The sequence below is a fragment of the Bombus pyrosoma genome, linkage group LG6, assembly GCF_014825855.1.
Source record: "Bombus pyrosoma isolate SC7728 linkage group LG6, ASM1482585v1, whole genome shotgun sequence".
Taxonomy (NCBI): domain Eukaryota; kingdom Metazoa; phylum Arthropoda; class Insecta; order Hymenoptera; family Apidae; genus Bombus; species Bombus pyrosoma.
Genome location: NC_057775.1, coordinates 2582997 through 2595871, shown reverse-complemented (window position 1 = coordinate 2595871; position 12875 = coordinate 2582997). Strand labels below are relative to the sequence as shown.

At 33.5% G+C, this 12875-nt stretch overlaps 2 protein-coding genes across 5 annotated transcripts in view; one reads left to right on the top strand and one right to left on the bottom strand.

Moving 5' to 3' along the window:
* The window catches only part of LOC122568702 (glucose dehydrogenase [FAD, quinone]), a 35549-nt gene extending 28061 nt beyond the window's left edge, over nucleotides 1-7488 (top strand). For all 4 annotated transcript variants that reach the window (XM_043728752.1, XM_043728754.1, XM_043728750.1 and 1 more), the window contains exons 6-8: nucleotides 1112-1342; nucleotides 5079-5406; nucleotides 5933-7488. In XM_043728752.1, coding sequence (XP_043584687.1) covers nucleotides 1112-1342; nucleotides 5079-5406; nucleotides 5933-6245 — 872 coding nt within the window. In that variant the 3' untranslated portion in view covers nucleotides 6246-7488. The remainder of the gene's footprint in view (nucleotides 1-1111; nucleotides 1343-5078; nucleotides 5407-5932) is intronic.
* A 1492-nt stretch (nucleotides 7489-8980) lies between these two features.
* Nucleotides 8981-12398, bottom strand: LOC122568794 (zinc metalloproteinase nas-4-like). Its single transcript, XM_043728961.1, has 4 exons — nucleotides 11609-12398; nucleotides 10772-11077; nucleotides 10142-10275; nucleotides 8981-9401 (listed from the first exon to the last, which is right to left on the bottom strand). The coding sequence occupies exons 1-4, from the start codon at nucleotides 11979-11981 to the stop codon at nucleotides 9294-9296; spliced, it is 921 nt and encodes a 306-aa protein (XP_043584896.1). The 5' UTR covers nucleotides 11982-12398; the 3' UTR covers nucleotides 8981-9293.
* Nucleotides 12399-12875: the final 477 nt, after the last annotated feature.

The window sequence follows — 12875 nt, the reverse complement described above, 5'->3', positions numbered from 1 at the left end:
TAATCGATAGTCATACATAAAAATTGGATTTTGACAAGAAAAATAGTTGAAAAAACAAATACAAAAGAATTTTGTAACTGGACCAGCGGGAGAACATGCCTTACGAAATGCAAAAGGGATCATTTTGATTGATCGAGCCGTTCCGAGGAAATCGACGAACATACGTGAAATTGATGCAAAAATATTAGCTTTTTAAAAAGAAAAATAGTTTACGATGATCAAATCGAAAAAAATTTTTCCGTAGTGGATATAAAAATAAGAAGATATTCAAGGCCTTCAAACAATCCGTATTGAAAAATTCTTTATCTGTACAATAATAATTTGTTAGTCACATTGAAATTAATTCTTATGACTCATAACCATAATCAGGCGTTGATACTCTTACGAGTGATAGAAATTGCGTGTCTTCCAGAGGACAAAGGAAGCAAAGATTACTGCGGAAGAGGTACGCTCGATTAAAGAGTCTGTGATGACTCTCATAAAGTAGCTGTTAGTAATCATTATACACCAACATTTCTTATAAGGTTATGCAACTTCAGACTTTTGTTTCGCGCACGTGATTTCTTTTTGATCAATTTTCGGTCAAAAGACAATTTCTTTGCGTTTAGGAGTATCTAACGCATTAGATTCGACTAATTTAAGAAAAGATCTCTTAGAATCGTATAGATATGAGATACTTAAAAATGTTACAGATCTAAAAATATTTCTAAAAATTTCAAAAAATAAAAATCTGACAAATACCAAAATATCTAATATTATAGACAACAATTTCGCATTGCATTGATCGCATCAATACTAGCGGTTAACTGTTATCTTACAGTATTGTGGTATGTCACTAAACATATGTCGTAAATCGCTAATGTAATAAACAAAGTTAATTTCGCCATTGGAATTTGTTTTCGTCGTTGGGATTTGTTTTCGCCATCGGAATTTGTTTTCGCTATTAAAATAGCTTAAAAAATTAGTATGATAAGTGGTGAAGTGCATTTCAGTTTATAGCGAAAATCAAACAATACAAAAGACGTTTGTCTGGTTTTCTCACAGCCTTGCGAGTCATATAATCGTATATATATGTGATAAAATATTTTAATCTTGTTATTTTTGTGCATAGGCGCCGTTAATTCACCACAAATACTTCTAAATAGCGGTGTCGGTCCTCGGGAAGAGTTGAACGCTGTCGGTGTCCCTGTTGTTCACGATCTACCTGGCGTTGGAAAAAATCTTCACAATCACGTCGCCTATACGCTGACCTTCACTATCAATGACACTGACACGACTCCCCTTAACTGGGCAACCGCGATGGAGTACCTTCTCTTCAGGGATGGATTGATGTCCGGTACCGGTAAGTGAAAAAGGAAATTTTACTGTAATTACTACACACGCAATAAGCACACACACACACACACATAATACATTAACTACACACGAGATTCAAGTTCAATCGCACAAATTCCTCGTACTGTATTACTTTGACTTATTCTAGTGCAGATGGCACTAGATTTTCATTCAAAGTTCGATAAAATAGTAAAAAAATATGGTACAAGCTTGGAAAGGTCATTCTAAGGAGAAGGCTTCAATCTTCAATAGTCTTCAGGAAGTTTAATCTTTAATAGTGATTTCAGTTATCAAAAAATTGTTCAATGTCCGTAGAGATATTTGAATTTGTAAAATTTTCGGAAAGAAGAATCGTCTTCGCTTTCCCTGCCGTAACATGATGTAAACACATTTTTGGAAACGCTTTAAAATGAGCACGAGTGGTTCGTTGTACGATCTTTCTCACGAAGTTACAACAGTTTAAATATCAACAATCTTTCATCGAAAATTTATTAATTGCTTAATCTTGCACGCCAATATATGTTAAATATATTCTTAAAACATGACAAATTCCTTTCGTCTGCTAAGATGATACTGCGATATGTATAAAAGTTCGAAGATCGTAGCAGAGTTAAACAAGTACGTATTACGGTTGCCGTCAAGTGTCACTACGCAGCGGACGAGCTCCGTGCTGAAAAGATTAATGGATGCACTGAACCACTTTGAAAGACCACTCCAATCAAAATCGACAATCTATACATAAAGCTCTACACAGATCAGAAGAACAATGAAATGTAACAGAAGCTCATCAAACCATGAGAGTTGCATCCGAGACAATCAAGAGAGTCTGCATACAGTGGGTAGTGAAAGCGCGTTGCACAATGATCCCGTTTCGTGTTTGCCGATCAGACGGCTGACGTAACCGCGTTTCCGATCGGCCTGTTTGCCATCATTTGATCCGAAACCGATCGAAAAAAAAAGAAATGCTCGATTGTATTTTCTCACACAACCACAGCAACCCTCTTGCCGGGCACCGCTCAAGTTACACGAGCTCGATCCTCATCGAATCGATCCCATCATCGGGGAACGACGTGACCTGCTACGGTATCGGAGCAATTAACGTTCAATTCGTTGCGTCTTTGGCTCATGCTTTCGGTGTTGTCGCCGGCTGTGTGTTCCTGGCAGTTTACTGGCTCTCGCATATTTCGTGCGAATCTCAAATGTTTCCGTGCGCTGCAACTCCTTCCTTAGGAGGGGAGGGAGAACTTTAATTACGTCACGGCAATTTCCAGGGTAACGACAGAACGCTCCGGATTTTCGCCGAAACAATTTCCGTCGAGGCGCGTGTCACGTTTCCGTGATCGAGGAACAAACCACAACGACGCTTGACTCGAATTAGAGAAGAGGGAAGCGTGTTCAAGGTTTATGGTATTATACAGGGTGTGATTCAAAGAATTGTAAATAAACGCGATTCCTTACCCAAATGTAAATTAAAAGTTAGGGTGATATCTTTTTTATTTCAGACTTAACCCTCCAATTTTTACAATTCTCTACGACGTCTTTATAACGTAAGCAGATTGTTAGCTTATAGATTTTAATGCATTTTAGCGACCAATTTGGTATACGTAATTCGGTATAGTAATTCATAATACCAACTCTTTTGTGAAAATAATGAATATCGTAGAAAATTTGTAATTTCTAAAAAAATACTAAAAAATATATTTTAAATAATATATGTTTTGAACCAATCTGTTGAAACACGATGTTTTATATTAATATACACATGGTACAGGTTAGAAAAATTTTCTATATCCATTATAATCTGAACTACAAAAATTGGAAGATTAAATAAGGAATATTCAATGTTACAGTCTGAAGACGATTGATTTATGTGTCTTTAGCGATATTTTAAAGGTTTATTTAGATTTTGTTAGGCATTTATTATCTATAGATAAACGTGAAACTAAACCAATGAAGTGAAGGCATTCGTCCTGATTCATCTTAAATATAAATTTAATTATTTAGAGTTAGTAATAAAGAAACGTTCTTCTATTATATCTTTAAAAATGTAACAAAAATATAAACCTTCCGATCAAATTGCGTTGGCGCGATCTAAACATCGATAAATGTTAGAGAGTCGATATAACAACGAGGTTATTAAATATATGTTGTTATTATTGGAAATCATAGGTTAGGTAATCTTGCATTGCATGTTGTTAGAATGTTTGAATTAATGTTTAATAAGTTCACTTGGATTACATTGTACTTGTGAAATTCGATAATACGATAAATTCTTGTGTCACATTTATGTACCGGGTAATAAATTATAACAGACCCTCGATTATGTGAGAACGAATTAATCTAGATTATAAATTCAGTACATTTTGGTGGAATTTAATATGTTATGTGGAATATTCAAGCGGCATTAGTTTCGGACATAATATTATTTAGATATAACACTATGATAATATAATGATTTAAAAGTAGATAAAATCATAATATCGTTAGTAAATTCCGTTAATAAATTAACACGTTCATTATAATTTCATACAGTTTCATTTCATAATTTCTCGATGTACTCACAACTGTATCATATTCCGGAGTATAAATCAAATCTTTTAACAATTTTATTTTCAATGTAAGATTTCAAATATTATTAATTAAAAACTAATTGTGTTGTTTCTATATAATTTCAGATTTATTAAAGTTTAAGCTTTATTAGTAATGTTATCATATAAAAAAGCAAGTAGCATATTTTTACTTTTCTCTGTAGTATTCTATATTTCTTTTGTTTCAAGAACTTCATCACAGCTAACAGTAATTTCTCATGGCAATGTTTTATTTTTTACATATTCCTTTCATAAAACTCGACTGTTCAGTGGAGAGGCTAAATATCTTTTCAAGGTACATATTCGATTTGAAGTGGTCGGACTGGTTTCCACGTAAAATTGCTCGAGGGAGCTCCTTTTTGTTTCGATCTTTTTCCCAATTTCCCATATCAAAGGGAAGGAGCGAATGCAATTATTTGCAGAAAGGAACAATAACGATGTAAAACCTCAAAGCCATACATAAATTTCTTAGCTATGTATTTACCTACTACCCTGGCGAAACATAATTAATTATATTAAAACAATTTTTCTTTGTTCCTTAAATTAAACGCAAGTTATTGAATAATTTTAATTAATGTCTGAGAACGATTACCTCATGAATAATTCATACATGTGAAATTAATTAAAGGAAGAAATCGGATCACGTCACTAACTGATGTATTTATTAAAATGTATATTGATTAATCTCTTGAGTGAATTTGCAACGTATGATTTTTAAAAGGAAGTGAAATTATATTATGAGATCGCAAATGATACTACAGTTTTATTGCTGTTGTATACAATATATCTAAAATAAGAGATTATTTAGATACGTCTTTTCTTTAAACTTATCTACAACTTTCGCGTCAAGCCTTACGTATTACAAAGTACCATATATTTCTACTTTTTCAGAAATATACAGATATGTGTTCAAAATATAGTACAATACAGTTGTCTCTGATAGAATAATACATTTTTTAAATAACTCAATCTCCTAGAATTAAAATATATCTTCTTTCTGAATACTTATACATATCTTAACAAAGATTAATTAAAAATCGGCAGCAATTACTGTGCACATCACCATAATTTTTATTTAAAATCTCATTTATATATTTTTAGAAATTTATACATATATGAGTCGTACCCTTTAACTTCTTTCTCACTAATCAACAGGTATTTCTGAAGTGACCGCTATGATAAACACGAAATACGCGAATCCAAAGGAAGACCATCCGGATGTTCAGCTGATCTTCGGTGGTTACTTGGCAGATTGCGCGGAGACGGGCATGGTTGGTGAAACGAAAGGTGCCAATCGCACCATTTACATCATTCCGACGTATCTACACCCAAAAAGTCGAGGTTACCTTCGTCTACGAAACAACGATCCGCTTTCGAAGCCGCTGATTTATCCGAAATATCTGAACCACCCTGACGACGTGGCTGGTCTTGTAGAGGCCATTAAATTCGGTATCAAATTGTCTGAAACCGAGGCTCTCAGCAGGTATAACGATACACTATCTATTGAAGTGTAATTTATACTCGGCTATCGATTTCTTCTGGTTGAACGCTTTTAACTTTAACGGAGGTCAATTGCATCGTCGATCAAGTGTCACTGTTTCCTGATGGATCATACGTGGAAAGTAGAACTCGACTACATATATGTTATCAGGGATTTTAGAAGTAGATAATGACCTAAAATTTGGATAGAAGTGCAATAAGTTTAACGCGTTAATTGCCCCGCGAATTTTATATATTTTACTCTTAGAGCCGATATAAATTGAGATATACTATACCATAATGTTTAATTTCTGCAAAATATTATATCGTATTTGCGCATTTCTTCTGACAATGTTTTCTAAATTATTCGAATTGTTAACTTTTTAAACCATGAAGTTGATCTTATTTCAGTCACTTTAATATTATCTTGTTTTACTATTTTCGCTACATTATTTTCTTTATTATTTTCTATTACTACCTTGTTGTTAATTATCAAAGTCAACATCGTCAAATTTCCGTTTATTTGGCAGATACGGATTGCAGATGGATCGAACACCAGTGAAAAATTGCGAGCACTTGAAATTCGGTTGCGACGCATACTGGGAATGCGCTGTAAAGCACGACACCGCACCAGAGAATCATCAAGCAGGTTCCTGCAAAATGGGCCCACCGGATGATCCTCTCGCAGTGGTAGACAATCAATTGAGAGTGAGGGGAGTGAGGGGAGTCAGAGTGGCGGATACCAGTATCATGCCAAGAGTCGTTTCCGGTAACACGAATGCACCTGCTATTATGATTGGTGAACGCGCTGCGGATTTCGTCAAGAGGACCTGGGTCGGCTGAACGAAGTCTTCTCACAAAACGGAACTCCCTTTGAAATCGAAACGACAGGACTTCGTTCACTGAAAGAAATTTATAGTTGATCACCGACTTCGAAAATATGAAACCTGAACAGAACGGAATCCGAATCAACGGAAGTTTGATTTTGACAAATAACGAGGATCAATTCGTTCCTAAATTATAATTTCCATATGGCTCATGAAGCAATCATACGATACCTTCTTCATTCAATTATTGCTGCTATTTAAAATATTTTCAACTGGAAATGTTTTTAAAAATTAAGAATTGATTTTTACTTTCTAGGAATATTATGTGGAAAAATTATGTGCAGGTTTTTAATAACATTTAGTTTTTTAAAATCATCGATATTGTTTCATTGAAAAATGAGTTAGGCAGTTTCGTGGAAAGTGTGATGGTTGAAAGTACGGTGAATTTGATTACAAATTTCTTTCAGTATTTCGACAAGGAAAGCTAAGGTAGCGCTGTGCGCATTTGAACATGCATAATTGCCATGGAATACCAATACCAATTGCCATGGCGACGTTGAGGAATTTAAAGAGATGTCAGAATTTCTTCAAATACAATCGTAGATAAATTTCATATCATAGACAAATTTGAGAAATCTTAGTCACGTGTAGTTTTAGGAAATTATTCCAGTAATGGCAGCAGCTACCTCGGCTTTAAACCCTTTTTATGTAGGAAAAGGCTACGAACTACTGTAAATAGGGTTCAGCAATAGTGTTGAATACAAATGTTCTAATTAAATGTAATATACGTTATTCAGTACCTATTATGCACATTTAACAATTTAGTATTTTCGCGATATCTTCTTTCAGATTATGAAAATTTGTTTCTTTAATCGCAAACAGAAACAGTAATTTTGGAAACGACAGAAGTTAAAAAATATATGACAAAACATAACAATATCATTTATAAAAAAGGAAATATAGTATAATAATACAATACTCAATTATAAGTAACAACGCAATGTTTCCTTATAAATATCCTTAAATGTAGAAGAGGTAGGACATCTCAGTTACGATGAAATATGTTAGTCTGTAAGCGAGGAGAACAGAAAAAGTTTCTGTTTTAACAACAACTTATTAATAAATTTAAAAAATGATGCAAATCTTCTTTACACAATTTAGATAAATTAGCTATAAATTATATTAACTAATGATCATCGTAAATATACTTGTAATCTATTAACAATAAATAACAAATTATTAAGCTATTTTCAAAAAATTAATGTTGCAATAAAGAGGTAAGTCAATTTTTCAATTTCCTTTCTGTATCCCTCTTTTCTTAGCCGTGAAAGGTTAATACTTAAATTATATCAATATATAATTGTTATATTGTTACTTGAATTAAATTTACGTTGATTTCCGATAAAGCTCAAAAATATTCCAAATAATATCATTCGATTGATAAGAGAAAAATAGCAGGATTGTTGGAAATGGAAATCAAGTACTCACTTTGGATATTATAGAAGGTTTGCCGTTCCTCGAAAATGCATAGGATGAATAATGCATTATTTTTCCATAATGGTAGCCAGCGCTAAAGTCGCCCATAGTCTGTCTCGAAGCTTTCTTAAAGTTATTCTCATAACCTAGTAATATCGTACTTAAATCAGTTCAAAATAATGAAAACGAAACTTTAAAACGTAATTAAGAACTTAGTATATGATATTTGATAACTTATATAATTATTTCACTTCATCATTGCGGTATTTATCGTAGCTTCAATATTAAGATCTAAACAAATGTTACTTGAAAGGAGCAATACAGATAAACGTCACATTGAATTCATAATACACGACGTCATAAGTTCTTATGGAACTCACATCCTTCACAAGCCTCAAATAATTTCTTGAACAAATCTGATTTACCGCCTGTAGAATCTACAAGTATCGTTTCAAGACCGTGCAAAAGCAAGACAAAGAACACTTTACGGATAACGTAAATGCAATGAGAATATTAGAAATCTGGAGGATTTAGAAATCACAGACACCATAGGATTTCCGAAAACTAAGCGATCCTTGGAAATACTAAAAACTTCGGGAACTCCAATAACTTCAGCAACTTTTAAAAGTACGATGCCACAGAAATCTTGGATTAATCAGAGATCTTTGAGGTCTTAGGAATCCTAAAGACCGTGAAAACAGCAAGGATTCTGAAAATCTTAGATACATACATATAACGGCCGTCATAAGTTTTAAAATTTATGTATTAAGACTATTAAGAAGAATCGTGAATTATGTACTTGCTATTTATGTATACCATTTTTCTAAAAGTATTCTTTTTTTTAAATATTAACTTAAAAAAATAATAATTTTAACGTATTGTATACCACGTTCTTCTCGTACAGAAGTATTACTCTCTGATATCACACGACTCTTATTGACGAAGGTTTCATAGAACAAGAATAATACAGTAGCAATGAATTATTTAAGTTATTAAGAAAATTCATACAATGTTGGCGTCACTGTTGCCGTCTGCAAACAGTGATGCCTACTTTTGCTGGCATTCGTTTCATTTATACGTCTTTCGGATATTCTCTCTCACTGAATTTATCTCCGTGACCCAGTTCGCGTTTAGTTTCACCCTAGAACATTTTGTCAATGCGAGAAGGCCAGCAGGACAACTGCAAAATGTAGACACGTTGGCTACATACGTAAATTCTTAAAATATGCATTTATTTATCATATGTTCAATTACAGCGTTATAAATCAAACACAAGCAACATTCGCTTAAATACTGTTGCTTATAAATACAAATATTTACTTATACACATACACACGCATACACACACATATGGATAAAAAAGACTGTTCCGAATGCAAGTTCCGCTTCGTCGTCGATATCGATTTAGCATTTCCACTTCAAAGTGCCATTCGTTTTTATAAATCTTGATCGAACCAAAGTTGGACGTCGTTTAAAAGTAACGCAGTGTAATTTAATTGTAAAGGACTAGATTCACGATTCTCTTTGCTACGTTCCAATGAAAGTCCGTAAAAAACCTTCAAGTTCTGGTCGATCACGTTTCCGGCAATCAATAGCTGCTTCGTCTGCGTTTGTTGCACTTGTACATTTTTCGGATCTTCTGTATGTCCCTCTTGCTGAATCCTTCTCTTTGACCCAGTTGGACCTTCGTCGCGCCCTGGAATATTTCGCCAATAAAACTTAGAAGGCCACCGGGTTCCTACGATCATCCACAGGACATGCAAACGTGGGTGTACCACGAATTTCATGACATTATTATTTTTTCGCAATTACGCCGGAAGCATAAAGCAACAAATTTATAATTTGCTTCTAAGGTAACTTCTGTCTTGTTTAAATAAGAAAAGCAAAAAGATTGTATGAGGTCGCTACAAATGTCCGATAATGCCAGACATGTTAGCAAAATATTCGTGGACGTTACAAAAACATATACTGAGGATGTAGGCATTATGAGAGTAAAAATAGCAATAAATTTTGCTAACTTATCGGAAAGAATTTGAAGTTATAATATAACGTAACAGAAAAATATATGTATATAAAATAACAATACTTATTTGTGAGATTATAATAATCCGTGGATTTCATACAAATACTAAGACCAGCTGGTTTGATTAATAAAACAGAATTATCTCTAATTGCTGTCATATATCTATGTCTGTTTTTTCCAAGGTCCACAAACTCATAAATGCCAAACAGATTTACGAGATCTTTAAGATCTTTAAGAAGATATTATCTTTGTTAAAAACGATGTAATTGACGACGTAATATGATATTAAAATTAATCAAACTGCTGATAATCGATCATTCAGATTTACGAGATCTCCAAAAATCACAGAATCACTTAGAATTATAAATAGAAAGTTATGGACCTTGATGATTTCAGCTTATTACATTACTCACTTTTGGTACTATGGTGGGACGTCCATTCCTGGAAAACGCGTTTGCAGAGTAATGCATTACGCTACCATAATCGTATCCGACCCCGAACGCGTCGGTGGTTTCCTTCGAGGCTTTCTCAAAATTCCCAGCATGGCCTAAATAGATAATGGTACATTGCTTATTATTTACATACATGCTTTATCAATTTTTGCACTCGCAAACTGAGTTCAAAAAGAAGAACTTGTAACCAATGTTTAAGATATACTGTTTGAACGTCAGATGAGTATTGTGATGTTAGTTAATAATATTAGTTAAATATAATTAATACATTCGTGTTTAGGAATTTAGAATTAGAACGAAAGTGCATGAAATAATAAAAGCTGTTTAAAAATTCATAAAAGAAGAAATATATAAAATATATTAATTTTGGAATAAAATTATTGGATATCAAGAATTTCAGAACTTTGATATCGTACAAATTAAAAACTAATCATTATTTTAACAGCGGTTTATATGATAAAATGTTATAAAAACAGTAATAGGAAGCTAGTAGCAAAGTATCTGTTCAAATATAAATTACCTATTCGAAATAATACTATGATTATCGATTAAAGGTTAATAGAAAATAGGAAACAACAACAGGTCACTTACTGCTTAAAATGTTATTCCACTGAATCGTGACGTACTCATCCCGTTCATATCTGCTTTGCTCGTGCAGAAATCCGATGGCGTGCATCAGTTCGTGTATCACTGTTCCTTTCTTCACCATACAGCCTGGGACCTGAAGATTCACGTCTTGTCGACCACCGATTCTTCCCACGCTGCTCCAACAACCGCTATTACCAGCCGTGATCCTGATGTAATCGTTCTCCTCCCCAGTATAGGGTTTGAACTTAATGCACGTGAACTTATGGTAATCGTTCATAGCTTCGTAAATCAAGTTTCTCTGCGCCGAATCTATAATTAAATTCAATCAAATTCACTAAAAGATTTTCTCTGTCACGTTTCTCACCAATTTATTAAACATTTCTTTATGAAATGCTGTAATAGAATAAAAACACTATAAGCTGCAGTAACGATGAATACAGTATATTACTGTGAAATATTATAAGAACTAAGAAAATTAATTTTAAAAAAACTCGTATTTCATAACAACATATTGAAAATCTAATAATTCTAGATTTTCTAAATTTCTGTTTCAGTGAATATTATTATTCACTGAATTTTTACAATTATTCAATCAAATAAATTCTTCTCTTAATTATTTTATATGTAAATAACATTATCCAATTTTATTTATAATATTATTCTTTCCCCTAGTGAAACATCGTCTTTTTCTCTTAATTTAATAAAGCAAAATTTATCTCGCTATGTATTAACAAAAAGACCAAAAATGATGTTTTGTTTAAGACACAACCAACCATAGACTATCATGTCATCCTGTATCATTATAAAAAATCAAGATAGAATACACGCAATACTACTTACTGAAATAAGGACTAAGCATATAGGGTACTACACCACCAGGCCATCGCGCAGCTTCCGCTCTCAAGCCATTCTTCTCGAGTTGTGGCGGAAACAAAATATCACCTTCCGCGTAGTTGCCCAATTCTTCCGGGTTGCGATCCCAGCCCTCGTGCCAATTCGCTACCATTGCTCCAGTTTCATTGTCCGGATTGCGATACAGCATCTCGCCAAAATGTTGTAGATGAGCAATCACTCCATCAGGACTATCCACTGCATTATCCAGCACGTCTCGACGCCGAAACGGCCAAGCTGATGCAGAAGTCAATAAAATAAATGTGAAAGAACAAACGATGGAGCAACGTTTCATGGTGAATTTCTTCGAAGAAAAGAACATTTGGAAGGATCCTCGCTGCTGTTCGAATCGATTCCACTGACGAAAATCGGCCGGTTCTTACCGACTTTATACGCACCCAAAGAAACCCCACCCGTGGATCTACCCGATGTTTCCGCTCGATACGGAAGCGATCGGGGACGGTTGGTGATAACCGTGGACTTTGGGTAATAGGAAGTCGAGATTTGCTGGCGCGGTTCCTCGAAGGCTTCCACTACGCGATAGGCACGTACGCCACTTCGGTGTATAGGATGATGATCCGTGGAGGAGTAACACGACGAGCGAATGTCACCAATAAAGTAGTAAATAATATTTCTTGACTCATAAACGACGATTTTTTGTACTGATCATGGCAATGTTATAAAGATGACATTGGGTGGTGGAATTAGTTAAGTTGTTTACAAAGATTGGAGTTTGCAGTATGAGTGACTAATTGTAAGCTTAAAACTGACTTGGACAAATGCTATTTAAAATAAATATAACTTGAAATAATGAATCGTTTTAACTACTTTATTATTTTTGCTTTAGAAGTAATATAGGGAAAGTAACTTTATTTTGTGTTAAAATCAAATACATCATTTTCATATGATTTTACTATTTTTCTTTTTTAAACGAAATTTCTGTATAATCTTAGGTAAATAGGGTGTCTTGTACATTATTTGGAAAATATTTTACATTTTATAAAATATAAAATTAGTAAAGATGCAGTTTACTCAATTAACTGGTTCATCCCCGGACTAAAAATTTCTATAACTATGAAGATAAACATTAATAAAAATAAATCAATTTCAGTTAGACGAGTTTTAATAGTTGCAAATGTAAATATGACATAGTTTATTTCTGATAAAGATAAAATGACGACGTAAAAAGATAGAAGATCTTTAAATAAAAAAATTA